Raw genomic sequence first — 25,099 nt, 5'->3', positions numbered from 1 at the left:
GGGGGGGGGGGGGGGGGGGGGGGGGGGGGGGGGGGGGGGGGGGGTGAGCCAGGACTTCACGGTGCATGCAGAACATGAGGTTAAAGGCTGGTGGCTAGGGCAGATGGAGTGCTGTGAGGAGCAGACGAGGCTGGGGTTGAATGGGGTACAGGAGGGTGGCATTGCAAAGCCCAAAGAGGAGACAAGGGCTGGAGCGGGAATGAACTGTGAAGGGAGGTGAGGAAGGCTTGTAGGGGAGATGAGAGGGGGGAGGCCAAGTTTATGGGAGCAGCCCAGGGGAGGGTGTGAAGCAGGAGGGGTCGGTTCTCTAAGGAAGGAGTGAGCCCATACGAGGGCAAACAGGCAGTGGAAGTCAGTATGTGGCTGACAGCTCAATAGTGCCCCTGAGCAGGAGTCAATCACGAGTGACATGACGGGGAATGGCCCATCAGGACGAGAAGAACAACAACAGACTGGTCAGTTCTATCACAGTGTTAGAGCTCTGTGGTGATGTGGGGTCCAGGAGCAGGGCTGGCAAATGGGCAGAGGACAGCCATGACATTAGGCATGAGCGTACACATTTGGCAATCTGGCTTTGGCAGAGAGCCAGACTGCAGTGCAGCACTGCAGAGGGATGCCTGAGGGGCACCAAGTGAGGAGCTATGGAGAAGAACTGTCGTGCTTAGTTTGTGTTTTCTTACCTGGGCATCTCGCAGTGCGACTGGCAAGCCTGTGTCTTCCATGTAGCCCTGCCCTCCAAAACACTCCAGTCCCTCAGAAATGACAGCAATCGCCTGCAAAACACAGAGCACAAGACTCCAGGATTTGAACTACAAGATCCAAATTACCCAGATGGAGAAATTGCTCATGCTGTCCTCCATGCTAATTACTATGTTGCAGCCAAACAGTTTTGGGTGCTGATCCTGCGGGGAAAGGGTTAAGTGGGTTATGCTGACTCAGTGAGGCAGGTGACTCGTTATCCTACATGGACATAAAGGGATTTGGAGGGACTCTCTGGGGAGAGGATCTAGGGCAGTGGCTCTCAATCAGGGGTTCATGTGTCCCTAGGGTGACACTGAGGTCATCCAGGGGGGTACATCAACTCATCTAGATATTTGCTTAGTTTTACAACAGGCTACATAAAAAGCACTAGCAAAGTCAGTACAAACTAAAATTTCATAGAATTACTTGTTTATACTGCTCTATATACTATACACTGAAATGTCAGTACAATATTTATATTCCCATTGATTTTATAATTATATGGTAAAAATGAGAGTACATTTTCAGTAACAGTGTGCTGTGCCACTTTTGTATTTTATGTCTGATTTTGTAAGTACTGTGTGTAGAGCAGGTTGGGAAAGGCGCCTACTCAAAGGGCCACTTGGTCAAAATCTTGAAGTTCAGCAGCTTATAGTGTCAACTGTGAGAGGCCAGCAAGTTGCCCTGAGAAGCAGACAGTAATCCCCATACTCCATTAATAAATAATGCAAAAAATAGTGCCTGGAAGTAAAGAAATTTGTTTCAAGACAAACACTTACCTCCCTCCCTGGATAAATGGATCCATTCAAACTTCTGAACACATTTAGAGAGAGAGAAATCTCCCCTGCTGTTTCTATAGAGTTAAGGTTGAAACTGAACTTCTACACAAACCCAAGCCCCTTTTTCAATTGCTCATAACTGTAGGAAACAAATTCTTTTGGGGAGTGAATTGTCTTTGCTTGGTCTCTGCCCAAAGGAGAATTCTCTTTTTTAATTTAGCAAAATATTTTCAGCCAAGTGCATAGGCATGCGCAGCACATTTCATTAGGGTGTGCACCCAGGGAGCCCCGCCCAAGCTCCGCCCCCATCCCAATCCACACCCTCCTACTTCCTGACCCCTGACTGCCCCCCTCAGAACCCCAACCCCCCCTGCTCCTTGTCCCCTCACGGAACCCTGCCCCTAACTGTCCCCCAGGACCCTACCCCCTATCTAAGCCTCCATGCTCTTTGTCTCCTGACTGCCCCCTCCTGAGACCTCCCCCACTGTAACTGCCTCCCTAGGACCCTACCCCCTACCTGTCCCCTGACTGCCCCGACCCTTATCCACACCCCCGCCCCCAGACAGACCCCCGGGACTCCCACGCCTATCCAACCACTCCCTGCCTCCTGACAGGATCCCCAGAACTCCCAACCCATTCAACCCCCCTGCTCCTTGTCCCCTGCCTGCCCCCTCCAGAGACACCCCCCGCCCTCAATCACCCCCCAGGACCCCACCAACTATCCCCACCAACTGTCCCCTGACAGCCCCGACCCCTAGCCACACCCCTGCCCCCTGACAGGCCCTCTGGGACTTGCACACCATATCTAACACCCCCATTCCCCATCCCCTGACTGCCCCCGAGACCGTCAGGCCCATATCCAACCCACCATGACCCGGCCCAGCCCCCTTACCACGCCACCGCTCAGAATAGAGTCCCCACCAAATCCCACCCCCTAGACATCCCCTTGACGTGATGGCACTTACGTGGCAGGTGCAGAGAGCGCCAACCAAGCTGGAGTGCAATGGTGAAAGAGCACTATGACTGACGTAAGTCAAAGGTCACGTGTAGCGCTGGGGAGGCAGCGATTGGCTGAGCGGGCCCGGGTGGGGGAGTAAGGGGGGTCGTGGTAGCAGCATGGGGTTCACTGTGTGACACAATTACAACAACTTTGTGCAGCTGCTAGGGAAGTTTGTACAGGCAACAAATACACCCTGTGCAGGCAGGGGGGACCCTGTCACCCCGACTCATAGGTGCTGACTTTTGGTTTTGCCGGTGGGTGCCCCATCCTGTCTACACCCCTTATCCAAGGCTCCATCCCCACTCCACCTCTTCCTTCCCCATCCCCCTAGACCCCCCTGAAAACCTCCTTCTTGCAAACTCCCTCCCCTAAACGCCTCCCACCAGCTGCTCACTCCTTTCTGCCCCTCCTGCCTTAGGGGCGAGGTGTGGGTGCTGGAGGATTACTCTGCCAGTTTTGAGGGGAGGCTATTTTCAACATTTATACATTTTCATTCTAGTTATTGAAAGTGTGTCTATCATTGGTATCTCCCCTTCCTGATGTTTCCCAGTTCTTGCTCTCCATCTGTGTCCCTTTTCCCATCTCTCTCTGCTCCCCACTTCCTGGTAGCTCTGTTTAGCAGCTGCTCCCACCCACGCACTCAAAGCAGCTCTGTCTCCCCCAAACCCCACCCCCTGCAGCCAGCCTAGAAACTACATGCCCTGACACAGAGAGAAATTTAATTCAACAGCCCAGCATAGAAATGGCCCATTCATTCATCCTGCTGTGTGGCCACTGTGTTGTTGCTCCAGCTCTTCCCAATCCCAGGGCTGCAGCCCACCCCCGCTTTGACTCCTTCACACACTCTACAACTTTTGTGGGAGGGGAGCCCCTGGTGGGACCATGGCCAAAGGAAGGGGAGTGGGGGCCAGTTGCTTACTCCACCAGGCTGCAGCAGCCCAGCACCCTGAAGCAAGAGGAGCTCAGGTACGGGAACCCACAAGGGGAGAGGCAACTCTAGATTTAGTCCTGAGTGGAGCGCAGGAGCTGGTCCAAGAGGTAACTATAGCAGGATCGCTTGGAAATAGTGACCATAATATAATAGCATTCATCATCCCTGTGGTGGGAAGAACATCTCAACAGCCCAACACTGTGGCATTTAATTTCAAAAGGGAGAACTATGCAAAAATGAGGGGGTTAGTTAAACAGAAGTTAAAAGGTACAGTGACTAAAGTGAAATCCCTGCAAGCTGCATGGGTGCTTTTTAAAGACACCATAATAGAGGCCCAACTTCAATGTAGACCCCAAATTAAGAAACACAGTAAAAGAACTGAAAAAGAGCCACCGTGGCTTAACCACCATGTAAAAGAAGCAGTGAGAGATAAAAAGACTTCCTTTAAAAAGTGGAAGTCAAATCCTAGTGAGGCAAATAGAAAGGAGCATAAATGCTGCCAAATTAAGTGCAAGAATGTAATAAGAAAAGCCAAAGAGGAGTTTGAAGAATAGCTAGCCAAAAACTCCAAAGGTAATAACAAAATGTTTTTTAAGTACATCAGAAGCAGGAAGCCTGCTAAACAACCAGTGGGGCCCCTTGATGATCGAGATACAAAAGGAGCGCTTAAAGACGATAAAGTCATTGCGGAGAAACTAAATGGATTCTTTGCTTCAGTCTTCACGGCTGAGGATGTTAGGGAGATTCCCAAACCTGAGCCGGCTTTTGTAGGTGACAAATCTGAGGAACTGTCACGGATTGAAGTGTCATGAGAGGAGGTTTTGGAATTAATTGATAAACTTAATATTAACAAGTCACCGGGACCAGATGGCATTCACCCAAGAGTTCTGAAAGAACTCAAATGTGAAGTTGCGGAACTATTAACTAAGGTTTGTAACCTGTCCTTTAAATCCGCTTCTGTACCCAATGACTGGAAGTTAGCTAATGTAACGCCAATATTTAAAAAGGGCTCTAGAGGTGATCCCGGCAATTACAGACCGGTAAGTCTAACGTCTGTACCTGGCAAATTAGTCGAAACAATAGTTAAGAATAAAATTGTCCGACACATAGAAAAACATAAACTGTTGAGCAATAGTCAACATGGTTTCTGTAAAGGGAAATCGTGTCTTACTAATCTATTAGAGTTCTTTGAAGGGGTCAACAAACACGTGGACAAGGAGGATCCAGTGGACATAGTGTACTTAGATTTCCAGAAAGCCTTTGACAAGGTCCCTCACCAAAGGCTCTTATGTAAATTAAGCTGCCGTGGGATAAAAGGGAAGGTCCTTTCATGGATTGAGAACTGGTTAAAAGACCGGGAACAAAGGGTAAGAATTAATGGTAAATTCTCAGAATGGAGAGGGGTAACTAGTGGTGTTCCCCAAGGGTCAGTCCTCGGACCGATCCTATTCAACTTATTCATAAATGATCTGGAGAAAGGGGTAAACAGTGAGGTGGCAAAGTTTGCAGATGATACTAAACTGCTAAAGTTAGTTAAGTCCAAAGCAGACTGTGAAGAACTTCAAAAAGATCTCACAAAACTAAGTGATTGGGCAACAAAATGGCAAATGAAATTTAATGTGGATAAATGTAAAGTAATGCACATTGGAAAAAATAACCCCAACTATACATAGAATATGATGGGGGCTAATTTAGCTACAACAAGTCAGGAAAAAGATCTTGGAGTCATCGTGGATAGTGCTCTGAAAATGTCCACGCAGTGTGCAGAGGCGGTCAAAAAAGCAAACAGGATGTTAGGAATCATTAAAAAGGGGATAGAGAATAAGACAGAATATATTATTGCCCTTATATAAATCGATGGTACGCCCTCATCTCGAATACTGCGTACAGATGTGGTCTCCTCATCTCAAAAAAGATATACTGGCACTAGAAAAGGTTCAGAAAAGGGCAACTAAAATGATTAGGGGTTTGGAATGGGTCCCATATGAGGAGAGATTAAAGAGGCTAGGACTCTTCAGCTTGGAAAAGAGGAGACTAAGGGGGGATATGATAGAGGTATATAAAATCCATGAGTGATGTGGAGAAAGTGGATAAGGAAAAGTTATTTACTTATTCCCATAATACAAGAACTAGGGGTCATCAAATGAAATTAATAGGCAGCAGGTTTAAAACAAATAAAAGGAAGTTCTTCTTCACACAGCGCACAGTCAACTTGTGGAACTCCTTACCTGAGGAGGTTGTGAAGGCTAGGACTATAACAGCGTTTAAAAGAGAACTGGATAAATTCATGGTGGTTAAGTACATTAATGGCTATTAGCCAGGATGGGTGAGGAATGGTGTCCCTAGCCTCTGTCTGTCAGAGGGTGGAGATGGATGGCAGGAGAGAGATCACTTGATCATTGCCTGTTAGGTTCACTCCCTCTGGGGCACCTGGCATTGGCCACTGTCGGTGGACAGGATACTGGGCTAGATGGACCTTTGGTCTGACCCGGTACGGCCTCTCTTATGTTCTTAGGTGTCCCAAGGTGAAGCAGGGCAGCATCTCCTGACCTGAAGCGGATACAGGGGAATGGATGCAAGGGAAGGAATTCCCCAGGAGCTGGGGCAGGGGGGTGTGTGTGTGGAGGGGGATCCAGGGGAAGAGAATCAATCCTTCCTTACACTGGGAGGAGGGGATGCTGATCAGCGGGGGAGGGGATAAATTGCCTCTTGGAGGAAAAGCCCCTCAGGCAGGCTTGATCTGGGCATGGAGGAGGGGGAGATAGCTTTGAGCTGGGCAAGCATTACTTTCCCAGGCATAAGGGAACCATAGGGGTTGGAAGCTCCCAGAGCCTGCATAGGAGGGGGCTGGGCAGCATCCAAGACTTGGGGAGGCTGCTCATTTGCAGCTGGGGCTGGAGTGAAGCCCCTCTGGGCAGGTAAAGAAGGGGGAGGGGGCAAGCTGCAGGCCCCAGCCCAATTTCACTCAAAAGACACAAGGAAGAACTTTTCTTAAAGGAGCCATGTCCTTTGGTTTGCCCCCCTGCCCAGCACTAAGGGAGTCTGGAGCTGGTTTCTCCTGACTGAAGGGGGAACACAGGTCCTGGGGGAAACACCAGGGTGGGCTGAGACTGGCTGGCTCAGTCCTTGAGAAAGCCCCTGGCCCATACACCCCCCAGCAGTCCCCTGGAGCCAGCCCAGAAGCTGCCTGCCTATCTCCCCCCAGGCCCCTGCCGAGAGGCTACCCACCCCTCTGCAGCTAGCCCAGAAGCTGCCGTGCCCTGGCTGCTGGTCCCCCCTAGCCCAGCTTCCTCTAGCCTGAAAATCAGAAAGACTCACTCAGCTCTGCCTGCAGTATCCAAGCTGCAGTAGGGGCAGGGGAAACAGCTGATAGGCAGGACTTCACCCAAACAGCTGATTGGCTACAGCCAGCCAAAGAGCTGATGAGGGCTGCTGCAGCATGCTAAATAGCTGATTGGCAGTTGCCAACAGCTGATCTCCCTGGGTGTGCTAAGCAGCCTTCTCCTTGTCCTCCTCCCCCCTCAGAGCCTCCAGCGGGGGAGAGGGGAGGAGCAGCCTTCCCAGACCAAGCTCAGGCATGATTAGGGTGTGCCTGGGCACACCCCGTGCGCACGCCTATGGCCAAGTGTACACACACTTTAAAAAACCCACACCACTGTTCCATCTGTTCTGATCAGACATGTGCCTCATTCACCAATCACTGATCGGAACACACCTCTCCCATGCCCTATAGCTGACCTCCACTCCTCACAATGCAGAGCAATTAATTAACCCACCTGCCCTAACTGGCAGCAGTCATTCCATTGTTCTGCTAGCCTTGCAGGAGCAGGTTTTCCTCTTTCTACCCCAAGCCCTGGACATTGTATTGCTGCTGCAATTTGTATTCTCCCTGTAACTCATTCCTCCGTCCAGCTCAGGGTCAGTGACATGCGGCACAGAGCCCATCCCAGGCTGATCGAATGTGGCCACCCAATACCTGTTTCCCAGTGTAGAGCTTAGCGACTGGCGTCAGCAGCCTGAGAAGATGCAGGTCCTGCTCACTGGCCATCTTGGTCTCCTCTAATCCCAGCAGCCTGGCTATCTCCATGAGCATGAGAAAGGCCCCTCGAGTTTCCACCTGCAGGGAAAGAAGAAGCAGGGAGCATTCACGTGCAATCCCTATGGGCACAGGCATGCATCCACCACATCTGACCTTGTACCAGGAGACTGCTCTGCCCAGTCTGATATACCACAGGGGTGGGGTCCTCGCTCCCTTGGGAGTTCTGTAACCATGGGCCAGTATTAGGAGTGTGACAGTGCCACTTTTTTAGACACCAGATCAATACTCCTTCCAGGCACCTGATACAATTCTCAGCTATACCATGACATCACAAGTCCACATCCTCCCACAGTGATGCACAGGACACAAGATGACATCCTTCCAAAGATGGAAGGATGGCGTGGATTGCACCCTCAGCAAGTTTGCAGATGACACTAAACTGGGAGGAGTGGTAGATACATTGGAGGGTAGGGATAGGATACAGAGGGACCTAGATAAATTAGAGGAATGGGCCAAAAGAAATCTGATGAGGTTCAACAAGGACAAGTGCAGAGTCCTGCATTTAGGATGGAAGAATCCCCTGCACTGATACAGACTAGGGACCGAGTGGCTAGGCAGCAGTTCTGCAGAAAAGGACCTAGGGGTCACAGTGGACGAGAAGCTGGATATGAGTCAACTGTGTGCCCTTGTTGCCAAGAAGGCTAACAGCAATTTGGGCTGTATAAGTAGGAGCATTGCCAGCAGATCGAGGGACGTGATCATTCCCCTCTATTCGGCATTGGTGAGGCCTCATCTGGAGTACTGTGTCCAGTTTTGGGCCCCACACTACTAGGAGGATGTGGAAAAATTGGAAAGAGTCCAGTGGAGGGCAACAAAAATGATTAGGGGGCTGGAGCACATGACTTATGAGGAGAGGCTGAGGGAACTGGGGTTATTTAGTCTGCGGAAGAGAAAAACGAGGGGGGATTTGATAGCTGCTTTCAACTACCTGAAAGGGGGGTCCAAACAGGATGGATCTAGACTGGGGTCTCAAACACGCGGCCCACGGGGTGATTTTCTGCAGCCCGCGAGCCCCTCGCAGCCCCCCCGCCCTCCCCCAGTGTTTACCAGAGCGGCTCCGGACAGACGTGCACCGGGAGCAGGGCATCCTCCCTGCCTGCCTGCCCTGCGCAGCTCCAGGAAGAGGCTGGAACATGGGGAAGGGGGGGCGGAGGGGCTGTGTGTGGCTGTTGCTTGAGGCAGTGCCCCCAGCAGCTCCAATTGGCCGGGAACGGGGAACCAAGTTGCAGTGGGGGAGGTTCAGGTTGGATATTAGAAAAAACTTTTTCACTAGGAGGGTGGTGAAGCACTGGAATGGGTTACCTAGGGAGGTGGTGGAATTTCCTTCCTTAGAGGTTTTTAAGGTCAGGCTTGACAAAGCCCTGGCTGGGATGATTTAGTTGGGGATTGGTCCTGCTTTGAGCAGGGGGGTTGGACTAGATGACCTCCTGAGGTCCCTTCCAACCCTGATATTCTATGATCTGCAGAGAGGCAGGAGCACTGCAGGTGCAACCACTTGTCAGGACCTGCAAGGACTCGGGCTGATTGCTTGATAAGTGGCTCATTTCCCTGGCAACATGATATTAAGCTTTTCTGCATGCATCTGTTCTGATGTGCTCTGCAGAGGCCATTTAGACCAGCTGGCCATATCACTGTTCTGAGGACAGACTCAGAGATGCTAGAACCTCAACTTCTATGTTTGATAGTAATAGCTTGGAGATACTGCTGTCTCTCCCCCACCACCATCACCCTGAAAAAGGATTTTTATATATTAGGTGGGGATGAAAGAGAAACTTGTCCCACCATGGGGCCAAGCATTTGCACGATGTTACATTGCTCAGAGCGAGAAGGAAACGGAAGGTTTGATTGGGTTTGGGGAAGTGAGCAGGGCCCTTTGTATTTTAGATCCCTTTTTGGACTATAAGTTTCTGCAGGTTATTTTTTGGTGATTTACCATAACAAACAATATTTTCTTCTCTGATCTCTGTAAAGCAGAGAAGGACCAAGCTGCTAAATCCAGACCCAGGTCTGAAACCCCTTCCACAGCCCAGCTGATTGATCAGAGCCAGAGTGCAGGTTCACACCCAGCTCGCTTCTCTAGTCCTCAGTCCTGTTTGTCTGTATATTGTTATTATTTATTTCTATTACAGCAGGGCCTAGAGCGCCTGAGCAGGATCAGGGCCCCACTGTGCCAGGTGCTGCACAGACAGAGTGGGAGGCACCCACTGCTCTGAAGTGCTTACAGTCCCCATAGAATTTAAATAATAGAGCACCATGTACTGCACCAGGGATTCCACAAATCGTTCAGGGATTATTTTGGACATGGGTGAAACCCACTCGGGTGCTCTGTCCACCTCTACTGGTGGCTGGGTCTCCTGTCAAAGTTAATGAGCCTGCTATGGCCTGGGCTAATGGAGCTGGGTCTTTTAGCTCAGGCCTCTGAGGCTCATGCTTTGAGATCCAGAGGTCCCAGGCTCAATTACACGCCCAAGGACAAGGTATAACATGCGCTTAGGTTACATGAAGAACAGGAGTACTTGTGGCACCTTAGAGACTAACAAATTTATTAGAGCATAAGCTTTCGTGGGCTACAATCCACTTCTTCGGATGCATATAGAGTGAAACATATATACTCTGAAACCTGTCATTATGCAAGGCACTGCATTTAGCCGTATGGAGTGGAAATCCATCAACTTCATGAAAAAAATATATGTTTCACTCTATATGCATCCGAAGAAGTGGGTTGTAGCCCACGAAAGCTTATGCTCTAATAAATTTGTTAGTCTCTAAGGTGCCACAAGTACTCCTGTTCTTTTTGCGGATACAGACTAACACGGCTGCTACTCTGAAACCTTAGGTTACATGGGCATCCATGTACTTCTATGAGGAATAGCTCTGCACCTGTCTGCTGTTTGAGCAAATCCAGGCTCCTGCAGAGTGGCTGAATCCCTGCTCAGCTCAGCTCACATCCTGCTGGAGTACATGTCACATCCCTGTCTAATATGCCATGGATCGATACTAGCCAGTTCTGGCAGCCTTGTGCCTAAAGCAGGGTTGAGAGTGTCAGTAACAAAACTCCACAGAGCTCTGACCAGTCTGGTTATGAACAACAGTGGCAGGTGGCCTTGCTGATTAACAGCTCCCTGCAGCAGTGGTGAATCTTTGCCTTGCGGTCTGAGTGAGCGAGCGAGCCAGCTGAGTGCGAGGAAGCCTTACCTCCAGCCGGGCCATGGTTTGCATGTGCAAGGGATGGTCCTTGATGAGCTTCCCAAAGACGACCCGCTTGCTGGCATACTCTCTGGCCAGGTTAATCACCCTAGGGACGAAAGGGCAGTCAGGCATGGATAGGGTGACCAGATCAGAGATATAAAATATCGGGACGCGGTGGGTCCGGGTGGGGGCAGCGTGTAGCGGGCAGGGGCCTGGTGGGTGGCACGGGCCGAATCCCTGCTGCTGCCGGGGAGCCCCGCGCCTCTCCCTCCCGCTCGCGGCTGCAGCTCCTTCCCGGCGGGAGGCGCCTCCCGCCGCCCAAGGCCCACCCCGGGCACATGTGGTGCGTGTCCCCCGCGCCTAGTCTCCCTCCCGCCGGGAAGGAGCCACTGGAGCGCAGCCGAGCGGGAGAGGCACGGGGCTCCCTGCCGGCAGCGGGACGCGCGCCGCATGTGCCCAGGGTGGGTCAGGGGGCAGGAGGCGCGTCCTACCGGGAAGGAGCTGCAGCCGCGAGCGCGAGGGAGAGGCGTGGGGCTCCCCAGCAGCAGCGGGGATTTGGCCCACGCCCCTGCTCTGCGCTGCCCCGCGGGCTGCAGGGCTGGAGCAGCCTCCGCGCTGCTCTCCCGGGCCCCCATGTGCAGCAGCCCAGGGGCCGGGCAGGAGCCCTCTGGCGCGGCGGGGGGCTCAGAGCTGAGCCCCCCCGTCTCCCTCCCTTGCCAGCCCCCCTTTGCCTGCCCGCCCGGTGCCCGGGTGCCGGAGCTGACTCACCAGCTCCAGGATCCAGGCGCCGCCACCACTCCTCTCCCTCCCGGCTTGCGCCGCCATGCAGCTGCAAGCCTGGGAGGGAGGAGGAATGCTGCGTGGTTGGGGAAGAGGCGGGGCCAGGGCGGGGATTTGGGGAGGGGGATGGAGGGGACGGAGCCAGGGCGTGGGGGGGCGAGAGTCCCTCCGGGAGGGCAAAATTTCTTGTTTGTCCAGTGTCCCGACCAAACATTGTTCAGGACGCGGGACAAAGAAGCAAATATCAGGACAGTCCTGATAAAATCGGGACGTCTGGTCACCCTAGGCATGGAGGGTTAGTGGCTGCAGCTTTTACATTCCCATATATATTAAACCCATTTCCTAACTTCCCCTTTGAGCCATTCACAGCTTGGGGATGCAGAATAACCCTGCCATGGCAAATGGAAGTGATACTGTATAGTCAGCCTAGGAGACAGCTAACAGCAGTGCTTACTTTTCCCCATCACCCCAGCAAACCTCTTCCTGCTCACCCGCCTGTTGTCAAGTGCTGAAGGCTGGAATGCTGTTGCCTTGGTAATACTGTTTAGGTTGCTCAATGCATCTGTCCTTGGACTAGCAGCTAATGCAGCCTGCTAATTTAGCAGACCTCGATGTTACTTATAAAGAGAGCGCACAGGCACAGGGTGACAAAGGCACTTGGCCTGGTGTATTGCCCTCAAGTTGCAGTCCTAGCACCCTGGCTCCATGGTTACGGGTATGCTAACACCAGTGCCTGTGGCAAGGAGTGGCTCAGTCAGCAGCAAGAGTCTCTGCTCTCCCCTAGGCCATACAAAGGGTTAAGGCAAGGGACCCTGACATTTATAGCCTGAGACAACTTACCTACCACCCTGCCAGTTTCTTGACACGTTTGTTACCTCCCCTTGTGCCTGATATCTCAGACACAGCATCCCTATTCATTGTTCTGTTAAACCATCTGCTCTTGTACAAGATTGGGATGTATCCATACTAGCCTTCTGAAAGGTATTTGCATAAATATATAGTGTGTTATTCTTTTGCCAAGGCCAGGCCTACTTTGGTTTACAGCCTTTGGTTCAGGCCTCGAATCTGGCACCAGGCCCAGTGCTCCAGGCTCTCTATTACACCACCTAGCTCCCGGTTGTTATTAGTAATCATGCTTAGGATGGTAGTGCCAAAGGCCCAACTAAGAAGGGGGGCTCCTTGTGCTAGGCACTGTACTGAGTAGTGGACACTCCCTGCCCCAAACAGCGTCCAGTCTCAGCAGATCAGACAGATGCGGGCTGGGAGGAGGCAGAACATGCCAGTCGAACGAGCCGTGCACTAGCAGCACATGGCATGTTAGTGCCGTGAAAAAGAGGGGGCAGGGCAGGGCAGGGGAGAGGAGAATAAGAGGCAGGTATGGAGTGCCGCTAAAGGGAAGAGAGGGTGAGGGAGGGTTGGAGCAAACAACTAATCAGCACAGAGCAGAGAAAGTTAGCGAAAGTCCTACAGAGTTAGCTGGAATGTCCAGAGGTGCCTGCCTTGGTGGCTTCTGCCCACGCCCACTGGAGTCTCTGGCTGGCTGTCTTCTCCCCAAGGCCGTATGGCAGGGGTGCGGGGAGGCAGCGCCTGGGTCCTAGCAAAAAGTCTCTCTGGAGGATGTTTCTGGCCCCCAGTCCAGCCCCAGTAGATGCTTTGGGAGGGTCTAACATGGCTCTGGCGTGTCAGTCTCAATGCCAGCTCAGCCAAGAATTGCTCAGGTGATGCTGGCCTGATCCTCAATGAGGACAAGTGTCAGTGATTAGTTCTAGGCAGGCCAAGGGCTTGAGTTCAGCTCCTGCTGCGACCATCCCTCAGGTCCCTGGGAAGTTTGTCATGCTCTTTCCCTCCACACCTGCTAGTTCACACCTTCCCACCACCTCCTGAGCTCCTACCCTGAGTGGATGCTGACATGCCTACCCAATCCCACCAGGAGGGACAGCAGTGACAAACCCTTCTCTTGCACTCCCTGGCTGTCCCAGCAACACCAGTAGGAGAAACAGCCAGTCCCTGAGCCACTGCTGGCTCCCCACACCCGCATGCACACACGCCACATTCGTCTCTGGTGCTCCTGCACTCCTCCCTTCCCAACCTCACCCCTGACTCGGGGGAGGTGACAGCGGTGTCTTCTCTCCACCGCTCCCCAGCAGTGGGGACATGAGTGGAACCTCCACTATCCCCCCATTTGGATCCAGCTGGGCTCCCACGTATTCATAGGTGGCTGGTGCCCTGTTGTGCCGGATGCTTGTCAATCTCTGACTGGGGCCCTGGGGCGCTGCTATAACACCAGCAGCAGCCAGAGTGGCTCAGGATCTAGCTTGAGCTGCCACATGTCCCGCTGACAGCAGAGCACTTGGGAGCCCTCCCCGGGTGGAAAGTCAATGGAGCTTTGTCAATTTACATTTCTTCACCCGGAGAGCTATTGATGGGAACAACGTACATTTGGGGGCATTCTTTGCGACTCTTAAGACAGGAGGTTGCCCAGCAAGTGTGGCCTCTTGCATAGGCTCTGCTGCACATTATTATCTGCCCTGCTGTATGCCTAGGACCCCCCTCTGCTAGGCACTTACAAACACAGAGCTAAGAGGCGGACCCTGCCCCAAGCAGCTCACAAGCTGAGCCAACATTAGGAAGTCCTACTTGAAACAAAAACAGCAAATAGGACGTTTGAAAGCCAGGATGTTGTGAGATAGAAACAACCTTCTCCTCCCACTTCCCTGCATCACTTAGCTCCCAGACACGGCCCCACCACAGCACAGTGTGGCTCATGGCAGCAACGCAAAGCTGAGCCCCTTTGTCCGCCTGGCTGCTCCCCCAGGGGCATGGAGATCCATGTGGGCTTCACCTCCTCATGCCAGCCACTGCAGAGATGACATTGTGGATCCTAGTTATGGTCAACATGTTGGCAATGGAGGCCACACCCCGACCCTCTGCAGAGATCTGAAAGCATCAAGGAACAAAGGCTAGAATAAATCCCCCAAGGAATCTCTTTGGAAGCGGAGTGTGTCAATGGGCTGGTGGAAATGGACTCTTCCCTCCATCTCAATCTGGCTCAGTTACCTGAAAAATCTGACTTCTTGCCTTGAAACCCCCACCCCCGTGTCACCGTGTGTGTCTGCCAGCCCAGCCCATTGAGTAGGGGAGAGCCGCCTGATCTCTCCACTGCTGCCCCTTGCATACCCGATGTGCCTTGGATCCATCCAGCAGCAGCTCAGCTGTCGGCACCTGCCTTGTCCCCAGCTTCTCCTTTAGCCTTTGCACCTCAATGCCATTCAGCTTCCCCTCCTTATCTCGCACCTCCAAGAAGAACAGGGACAGGCCTCTGGAGCCCTATGTAGAAGCACATGTGAGAGATCCCTTCACTGCAAGGAGTTCTACACAGGCTGAATGAGGAGTATTTGGCTGTGATGAAGAATGGAAGGGGAGGAAAACAATTTCTCTGACACCTTCCCGGGCTCCACTGGGAAACTGACCTGTTCTACACGTCCCTGAGCATCCATGATCCTTGCCAGGGTCAGCGTCATGTCTGAATCAGTGGCTGATGTAAACCATTTAAATCCGTAGAGGCTATATGTGCCATCTGGCTGCTCTCTGGCCACTGACTCTGTGCCACTAGCTGCAAGAAAAGAGCACAAGATCTTGACTTTAGGGGAAGCATCTGTGACAGGCAATTCTGGCTTGTGGCTTAAGCAGCACCTCTTTGCTCTGCGCTGTCAAGATGAAACACGGATCAGCAACTAATCCTCTTCACTGTCCTTGGGTGAAGTGCAACCAGGGTGAAATACTCACACCTCCATAGAAAAGGAGCCCAGCTAGAGTGTTAGCAGCCCAGAGCAATTGCTCCAGGTTAACAGCAAATACTGGCAGCACTGATAGGAGAGGAATGAGCATGGCTTATAGGCACAATGATGCAACACTACCACGGCTCCCATTCCATCAAGAATGGCAAGAGGCAGTCTGTACCCAGGAGCCCTGCAGTCTTGCCTCGCCCAACAGTGTTCACTCTTCAGCTGGCCCTTTAATTTCTCCCAGCAGGGAATTACACCTAACCTTCCAGGATCCTGCTGAGGGGAACACTCCCCTCCCAGAGTCCTCTGTCTCCAATATGCAGCACTGAGGTTTCCCTGCATCCTTAAAGCCCCATATCACCAACATTTGCTTGGGAACAAGAGAGGAGGACTAGCATTTGAAACAGGGTCTTCCAGAGTTCTCTGTCCCATCACAACAGATGCTGGCTAGAACACCTCTGCTGCCTGTGTTCAGGGCTGAGCTTCTACAGGTGGGCGCAGGGCATTCTCTGTGGAGGGTCCGTGGCTCTAGACAGCTGAGTGGGTGTGTGGTAGTGGCCTGGAAGATCTGTTTTGTTGTGTGTTGGTGGCAACAGACCATCTGGGGGCGCAGGGGGTGTCAGATGCATGGTTTCCCTTGGTTTTAATCCACTACATGGTTTTGAAAACAGCCCCAATTGTTTTACGTTATTGTTAACACGGCCCACTGTGGTCTTATCGGCCTTGTCAGTTATTAAAGAAATGCGGCCATACAGAGCGCTGCCACTGGAGACGCTTTCAACCTGTGACACTTACCGACATCAGAGCCTCCTTTGCGTTCCGTCATCCACTGGCCAGAGGTCCAGAACTTCTTGGGGTCGCGTGATGTCAGGTGGCCAAAAGCTTTCGCTAGGGGCCCGGAAATACCCAGAGACTGTTGGGGGGGAAGAAAACCAAGAATTTCTTGAGAGAAAGATCCAGAAAGGCCATCTACATATTTCACTGACCACACTCATGGAGGGGGTGGGGAGAGGATTCCACCTTCCTCTGAGGCATCAGAGATCAGCCACAGCTAGAGACAGGATACCAAACAGGCTGGCCCAGCTCTCTGAGGTGGTACAGAGAATCCTATTTCCAGATGCCTGGCTGGTGGGTCTTGCTCACGTGCTCAAGGTCACACTGATATCTAGAGTTGAGGTTGGAAAGGAGTTTTTCCCCAGGTGAGATTGGCAAGGGCCTTGGGTTTTTTTTCCACCTCCTTCTGCAGCATGGCACATGGATCACCTGTTGGGACCACCTGGGCATATCCCACCTAATCAATTTCCTGCTATTGCAGGGCCTCAGGCACTGGTGGCATTTCAGTGTCTCCTGTTCTCTCACTGTGACACACAATTTAGGACTGAAATGCTTTAGTCTAAGTAAAGTCTCCATAGAGGCATCTCTGGGTGGTGATGGCGGTCTGGGACATACAGGAGGTCAGACTAGATGATCTAATGGTCCCTTCTGGCCTTAAACACTGTGAAACAATTGCCTTCACAAGCTGCAGAGGGTCATCCAGGAACCTGTCCCTGGGTCAGAATAGGCAAACTCCAACCAGGGCAGGGAATCTTTCAATGTCCTGAATTGCTGTGTGTCTGGTGACTGCTGCAGAGAGTCTCAGAAATGGCCCAGCGTGTCCATGGGGAAGGGCTGACAGTAGCATTGTACAGAGATAAGATCCAGACTCCATTACACAGGGACATGTCCTGGGAGGTGCTGAGCGCCTTCAGCTCCCCTTGACTTCAGCACCTCTAGAGATTTGGCCCAAGAGTTTCCCCAGCAGCCTGTGCACCGGGGTACAATGTACATCACCAGCACACAGCAAGCTGGAGGGAGGACAAGGCCCTTAGGATTATTTGCTCACTGTACAAAGGCCAAACTATGCTGGTGAGCTCAGGGCCTGATTCTCCCCTGCTCTGTACCTTGTGTAGGCACAGACACCTGTGCAAACCCAGCCAAATCCTCAGCCCAGGAAAGTCAATGGAGCTCAGCTAATTACACCAGTTGAGGATCTTGCCATGGCGTTTAGCACCCACTTTGCACAAGTGTAAGTGACTGAAGGGGGGAGGGATAGCTCAGTGGTTTGCGCATTGGCCTGCTAAACCCAGGAATGTGAGCTCTAATCCTTGAGGGGGTCATTTAGGGATATGGGGCAAAAATCTGTCTGGGGATTGGTCCTGCTTTGAGCAGGGGATTGGACTAGATGACCTCTTGAGGTCCCTTCCAACCCTGATATTCTATGAACAAGGTGCAAGGAAATGGAGAATCAGGGACTCGTGGCCTTGAAATGAAAGTGGCTGGAAGGCCATTTATTATTTGCATTACAGTAACAGCTAGAGCAGTGGTCACCAATTGGTCAATCAACTGGTCCATCCTAGAGAATCTCCCAGTCCACCCTAGCCATGCTGCCTTTGCAACGAATGCAGACACCTGCAATGAAATGGCCTGTGCTGATGAGTGACTAGCTGCATTCTTACCTCAATGACTTTAGCTGCTCCATCAGTCATGGCCAGCGGGCAGGTGAAGAGGCCAGCAGAAGGTGCATATAGGTATAGCTTGGCAACCTGTTGCACACGGCTACCAAAAAAAGAAATCAGGGATAAACATGCCCCACAGCAATTCAGCTGTAGCAAGGAGAAAGGTTCCCAATATGGAGAGAGAAGTGGGTGCAGCCATAAAAACTGGAGAGTATCAGGGCTACCCAGCTCTGCGAGAAGAGGAGGAACAGTCTCCAATCCAAACCAGTCTGTGACAGAGTGAGCAGGAACCAGAGTCCTGGCCCAAAGGCTGGTAGAACCAGGACACAAATGAGCCCCAGGCTTGTGCCCTGGTAGATAGCATGCAGTGAGTGCAGTTCTAGAGCACGGTAATAACTGAGAGCTCTCTCTTGGGGCTGGAGCTCCTCAAAATTACTGGTGAGCCAGATCCAGCCCTGTTATTCCAGTTTTATGTCAGGGTATTCCAGCGCAGTGTGTGTGTGTGTCAAGCTGGAGTGTGTGGGTGAGTTAGGCCCCCGGAGCGATGAAGGAGCATGGTGACATGATAGAAGATTATGAAAAATTATAGGCAGTGAGGACTGATTGATAATGAGGTGGTGTGTTACAGTGGGCAGAAACACTGCTGTTCTTTCTGGCGGGGTAGGGGTGAGTCTGCCTATACAGCATTTATTACCCATGAGAAGACAGGGGACCCAATCCTGTGATGTGCTGAACATCAACCTTCGAAGCTTAACCTGCAAGAGGTGCCCAGAACCATGCACAGGATTGGGCCCTAGAAGGTGCACATGCCTGAGACTGTGGAGTGGTTCTGATACCCATATGGTTACCTCCAGATGGAGTATTTCCTCTCGTAGGCCTCAGCGATCAGCCCCTCCTCCGCTGCAATCTCCTTCATCCTCTTCCAGGCTGGGCAAGTGACAATGTGGTCCACACGCTGCCCCCAAGCATCATAGTGCTGCAGTGCAGGAGGATTCAACTCGCACTCACGCCCCAGAGAGTCAATCTCGGCCGCCACACGGGCCCCAAACCTCTCCAGATCCAGACTCACCTTCTCCAGCACCTGCAAGGCAGCCCCAAGGAGACCTCAGAACACACTCAGTGGGGTGAGGAACCTGCAGGCAGTCCCTGAAATATCTGTCAAAGCAAAGGATGGAACCTGTTCCTGGATGGCACTAACCATCTCTTTGCCCACCCTGTCCCCTCTGGCCTGCTCCTTTGATGGCATCTCTTCCGAGTTGGGACAGCAGCCTCTCTCTTAGCCTGGGATCAGAGTGTCACTCCACTGTCACACTGCCTCCATGCTCTCCTCTCGCAAAGCAAATCACCCTGGCTGCCCCTCTGGATTTTCCAGAGGACAACAGAGCTTTAACATCCACCAGGCCCTGAGAGAGCAGCACACAGGCAGTCGTTTACTGACAACAGGGACCCTAGCAGGAGAGTCTGCCAGCGCCATCTGGAGAGGAAGGAGCAGTTACCACTCCATTTGACAAGGAAAGGAAGATGGTTCAGTAGTTTGGGCCCTAGCCTGGGACTTGGGGAACCTAGGTTCCATTCCCAGCTCCGCCAGTGACTCCCTGTGTGGACCTGGACAAGTCACTTCTCCCTGTGCTTCGGTTCCCATCTATAACATGGGGATCAGGCTGCCCTATCTCACAGAAGTGTTGTGAGGCTAAGTACTGCCAAGCTTGTGAGACACGCTGGTACTAGGGTAGCTGGGACTGAGCCTCCTAGCCAAGTCGCTGGAAGCCCATCAACTGTAGGAGCCAAGGGTGACAACTTGCTGTCACCAGGGGAAGGAGCTCCAGAGACAAACCAGAGAGGAAGCCAGGAGAGATCCCAAGACACTGTGACCCCAATGGAAGTACAGATACCAGGGATAGGAAGTAACTTGGGGGTGTAAATAAAGGTACCAGACCCTAGGCCACGGATATGGTCTACGTTAGAATCCAGTGGAGTAGGGTGAGCCTGGGTTCCCCTACCCCCTGCCTTGGGACTACAGTCACTAGGCAGAGCGGATCTTGACTCTTGCCATTGGGCAATGATACTGGGGACTATAGCCACTAGGCAGAGTGGCCTTGGACACTTGCCACTAGGTGGTACTGCCAGCTTGGGGCACCCAGGCAGCCCCTGACAAGGGCCTCTTAGGGCCAGGTGGCTTCCATGACCCCCAAACAGGCCTGTGCCTTACAGGCACAGTCTAAGAATCCAAGTTGCATGTGCTTCACTGTTCTGGAATTTGCTTTGGAAATACAAGAGCCCTGGGTCTCGGTAGCTGTTAATCTCAGTTGAGAAGCAGAGCATGACCTCACTAAGCAAGTCTCCAAACACTGCCAGGCATCTAACTAGGCAGGGACATTGGAGGTAAAACATGATTGTGAGCTTGCAGCAAACCCAAAGTGCACTGCTCTGTTCACCTCCAAGTAACAGTGCCCCCCTCCCCCGCCTTCCAGGAGGGAGAGACCGGCAACCTGCCTGGTAATTTACATGCACTCCAAATGGACCTGCCACAATTAGCTTTGTAATTCAGGATGTTGCCCAAGAGTTCTAATAGGCTCTTTGCCTACCACCTGGTAGAAAGAGATCAGTGCCCCTGCATTTGTGACCACAGAATATAACATCCCAGCAGCATCTTAATGCTGCTCTTCCACTAGGATCATCCACTAACCATCTAGTACAAAGCAGAATCCACTAACTGCCATACAGCCTCATTCAGTGCTTAACCGTATTAAGTGCTCGGACAGCCCAATAGTTGGTGTGTTAGAAATGCTTTAAGACAGAGATGATAGAGAGGTGATCCCTTATGCTACAGGGCATTTTACAGAGAGATGGAGGAGTTCTCTCTTTCGGTGATGGGGAAGCTCAGCAATGCAGAAACCAAGTGTTCACAAATCTGTATCATCACTTCTACAGTCAGACCTGTTTCCACCACTAGAAACAGAAGAAGCTTCCCTAGAAGGAGATGGGCTCACCCAGCACCAACAATAAGCACACATAGGAACACAGGACTGGAAGGGACCTCTTGGGTCACCGAGTCCAGATCCCTGCTATTGCAGGCAACCTCATTATATAATCCTGATGAGAAACTTATCAAACTCCATTTTAAGACTAGTTAGGTTGTTTGGCCCCACTACTCCTATTGGAAGGCTGTTAAATTCAATGGTAGCCATCATGTTTTCTTTGCATTGAAAGAAGACATTTAAGCTCACAGCTGGGAGCTACAGGGGACTTGATTGCAGCTGGACTTTGCAGCCAGAGAGAACATGCACTTTCTTCCAGTTGCCAGAAATCGTGTTAGAGTACCTGGAATCAACAGATCTTCTACCACCACCACCACCCTAAGAGCATTCTTTGTTAATCACCTCTGAACACAGCTGCATGGGGACTCAGGCTCCAGTGTGGTATTTGGATGGCACATGCAGAGCTTCACACACTCCTGTACAATTTCCTGACTCATGCAGCAATCACCAGACCCCTGTTGCGTTAAGTAAGGGGTCTTTAGGCTTGGATCTTCCCTTTCAGTGGTGGGACAACACTGCCTCTCTGTGGCCAAATATGTAACTGTATGAAATATCTTGCAGCGATTTGCTGGATACTGTCCCAGCCACTTTCTCTCTTCAGAGGAGAGCTCTCACACCAGGGGATACACATCAGAATGAAAGCATGAATCCATCCGCTCTTCAGGGGGCTTCAAAATATTCTTGCCACAGGTGCCAGTAAAGAAGGTGTTCATGTTTAACCAGGGCATCCTCCTTCTCAGGCCCTGTTCGTACACCTGATCTGGCAGCATTGTTGCAATGCTGTCTTTGTGACACCTCATCCTTCTCTTTAGCAACAGGCACAGCTGTCAAAAAAGCAAGTCCCCAAAGCAGCCATTGCAGTGTTACAGACACAGGACTATGGCTTTATGGCAGGGTCAAGCGAAAGAAGAGACCAAACAGTGACAGAAAGAGCTTCAGATCAATCACTGAGGGCCAGATTCTGCCACCCTTTTCACCCTGAGTAATACCTAGCTTTAGAAGCAATAAGATGATAGCAGTGGAACAAATCAGAGTCAGGTGCTACTCAGCATGGGTAACGATGGAAGGATCTGGCCCCCAATAGCTGAAAAACTACAATAGCCTGTGGAGCCAGTGCATGCCCCCTTTCATAGGAGGAATAAGCCACACCCCCATTCCTTCTCTGTCCCATCCCCAAACTTCACTGGGGGTTCCTACAGAGCTGAGCTCCATGATACAAAGAGACCATCGATCACCCTGCATAAGGTCTGGAAATCCAGCCCCCCCTCTGCAGTCACCCCATACAATGCCAAGCTCTGGCCTTATTGTCCAAGGGCCAACACAAAGCCTAGTGACTGATATTGCAGGAGGGCAGACACAAGAACTCCTGATCATTCATTCCAGTGGCAGACTGAAATGGACACATTCTTCTTCCTGAGGGGAACTTCTTTAAGTGCCCCGCTCACAAAGTGTAGTTAAATTAAGAGCAAGAGAAACAGAATGGCTTAGCAGGGTTTGTAGGCAGCTCATCCTTGAGCTCTACATCAGACCCCAGCGTAGCAGTTAACATAGAATCATAGGACTGGAAGGGGCCTTGCTAGGTCATCTAGTCCAGTCCCCTGCACTCATGGCAGAACTAAGTATTATCTACATGTATTACTACCCTGAGGTAACTGCAGTGACAACAGAGTCATAACAATCAAGACATGATGGTCTTCCAATCCCTTCCCATAAGTCCCGTGACCAGAAATCAATCGCTTCTCCTCTGCTTTGTCGTTTCTTCAGCTTCACACAACTCTGGTGTTTGACATGGGGAGAGGGATAGCTCAGTGATTTGAGCCTTGGCCTACTAAACCCAGGGTTGTAAGCTCAATCCTTGAGGGGGCCACTTAGGGATATGGGGGCAAAATCAGTACTTGGTCCTACTAGTGAAGGCACAGGACTGGACTCAATGACCTTTCGGGGTCCCTTCCAGTTCTATGATATAGGTATATCTCCATATATATTTTTTTACAACTATGTCCACTATCAAGTCTGTGCAGGAGCCTGCAGCTACCAGAGCAGGCAGACAAGTTGTCCCACAACATCCTGAAAATGTGAGCATACAGCAGCACAGAGAGATGTGGTGCTGTGAACCCTGGGATACATGCCCAGATAGCTGCGTTGTTTGTCATAGCCAGATGCAGCACCAGTGTTGATGGGGGGCATGACAACACAACAATGTGGTCGTCCTGTCGCGGGTTAGGCTACCATGGGTTAACTTAGCCCCTGATTGTTTACTCCATGCTTGGCATGCAGTGAAGGCATTGATAGCCTAACAGAACAGAGGAGTCATGTCTCACCCAAACCTACCCAAAAGACTCTGTTAAACCCTTTTCACTTCTGCTGGAACATGCTCATGTCCCATCACTATTTTTCATCACAACTTCAAGACAAATGAATGGATAGTCAGAAAGCACCAGTAATCCACCTGTGCTTGATATATGGTTCAGCAATAAAGGAGCTAAGGGATCAGTGATATACAGGGTTTTCACTCTGCAGCAGGAGAGCTGGAACAATTTGGATAGTGCGGGTAGGGTGACCAGACGTCCCGATAAAATCAGGACTGTCCCGATATTTCGCACTCCTGGTTTGTTTGCTTTTGCTCCGCCGGCAGGACGCTGCTTTCTTTTCCTTTTTTTTGCTCCGCCGGCGGGACTCCCCCCCATGTGTCCCGATATTTTCTTCATCCCATCTGGTCACCCTAAGTGGGGGTGCTGAGAGCCATTGAACCAAACTGTAAACCCTCAATATAATGGAAACCACTTCAAGCCAGTGGGTGGAGCAGCACTCCCAGCACTGCAAATTCCAGCACCTATGCTCTGCAATGCCCATAGACTGAAAAGGTGTCCACAGTCTCAGCAATAGGGAGTTGTACTGCACACACAACACATACACACACAGGTCAAACCTGGAATGGCAGGTGTGTTTTCAAGTAACGCTGAAGAAAAGCATCTTCTAGGTACTGGTTTCCAATCCTGGGTTGCTCTTGGAAAAAGGTCCCAATTTCAGTCCTGGCAAAGGGCACCTTCAGCTCTTGCAAGGTGCATTTGTCCCAGGTCTCAGCTTTCTGACTCTGATCTGCAGACATCTTGGTTCCTCTACAGCTCAACTTTGGGCACTGAGGCAGGAAGCAGCCCAGCTTCCACAGCTTGTGATTGGTGCCAGGGCTCCACGTAGGTAAGCGACTGACAAGCCTGACCCTGCAAAACATGAGAGTGGGTTAGTCCAATTGCTGGTGTTCAGAACTGCCCTGGGTTCAATACTCAGTCCACGACTGTGTCTGCATTTAATCGCAGGATCCCTTCAGTAGCTCAGGAAGGAACTCTTCTTGTTTCCCCTCCCTCTGGGGTTGGGTTTCCAGCAGCTACTGGCTGCATAGTGGAGGAAAGGTCAGGGGGAGGGAGAAGAGAGAAGCACCAATAAGGGTGCATGTGTGCAACATTTATGCTGGCTCTTCTTGCCTGTCTGTCAAATCACTGATTTGAACCCGCCTATTCGTGACACTCCCAGAGCTGGGGAAGCCACATGAAGTTCTCAGAGCTGGGGACTACCGAGAATAGTATGTGATGTGATAGTCTGCAAATAAACAAAGTACACACAATTAGAGAGATGAAGAGGGGAAATACCACCACCAAGGTACTGAACCAAAACCCCATCCTCAGCATTAACTTGTTCCCAGGCATGTTGGCCTGTTTCTTGGGGCTCTGTTGTGGTAGCACAGGTTTTTGCATCTTCCCCTGTAAGAGTTCTATAGCTGGGAATGAATTTGATTAGCCCACTCTGACTTCAATACAAAGGGAAAGGCCTCTGTAGCACATTCCCCATTTAACTGACCTATGCATAGGGATCTGGGCTGGTCGGCCAAGTCACAGAAAACACAAAAGAAACAATGTAGTTTTTGGTGACATTAGCTGCTCCAGCACTGAGCAGGTGGTTCTAAATAACATCTGAGCCTCAGATAACAAAGGTGAGAAGACAGAGACTGTGCTCACCACAGTAGAGGGTGCTGAAACAAAATGTGTGTCCCATTCATTCCATCTCAGCATTTTCCGGGCTAAGCACCCAACCACACAATGCTGCAGACATTCATCCTGTGGTGCTTAGGGAAGACATGGAAGGAATACTGTAGGGCGACCAGACAGCAAATGTGAAAAATCAGGATGGGGGTGGGGGGTATATAGGAAAAAGACCCCAAAATTGGGACTGTCCCTATAAAATCGTGACATCTGGTCACCCTAGAG

The 25,099-nt window shown here is 51.4% G+C and overlaps 1 protein-coding gene across 2 annotated transcripts in view; it reads right to left on the bottom strand.

Annotated features, from left to right (window-relative positions):
- LOC112103191 (acyl-CoA dehydrogenase family member 11-like) overlaps window positions 1-24,201 on the bottom strand; it is a 34,403-nt gene extending 10,202 nt beyond the window's left edge. The window contains exons 1-10 of one of the 2 annotated variants that reach the window (XM_026660446.1): window positions 23,767-24,201; window positions 18,648-18,880; window positions 17,800-17,899; window positions 16,100-16,217; window positions 14,990-15,132; window positions 14,697-14,846; window positions 14,362-14,456; window positions 10,746-10,845; window positions 7,428-7,568; window positions 681-773 (exon numbers count right to left, since the gene is read on the bottom strand). In XM_026660446.1, coding sequence (XP_026516231.1) covers window positions 681-773; window positions 7,428-7,568; window positions 10,746-10,845; window positions 14,362-14,456; window positions 14,697-14,846; window positions 14,990-15,132; window positions 16,100-16,217; window positions 17,800-17,899; window positions 18,648-18,880; window positions 23,767-24,069 — 1,476 coding nt within the window. In that variant the 5' untranslated portion in view covers window positions 24,070-24,201. The remainder of the gene's footprint in view (window positions 1-680; window positions 774-7,427; window positions 7,569-10,745; window positions 10,846-14,361; window positions 14,457-14,696; window positions 14,847-14,989; window positions 15,133-16,099; window positions 16,218-17,799; window positions 17,900-18,647; window positions 18,881-23,766) is intronic. The other variant, XM_026660447.1, reaches the window with a different exon arrangement.
- Window positions 24,202-25,099: the final 898 nt, after the last annotated feature.

This window comes from Terrapene carolina, unplaced genomic scaffold, assembly GCF_002925995.2.
Source record: "Terrapene carolina triunguis isolate 2854851 unplaced genomic scaffold, T_m_triunguis-2.0 Scaffold782, whole genome shotgun sequence".
Lineage (NCBI taxonomy): Eukaryota > Metazoa > Chordata > Testudines > Emydidae > Terrapene > Terrapene triunguis.
This window is presented reverse-complemented; position numbering and strand designations above follow the sequence as displayed.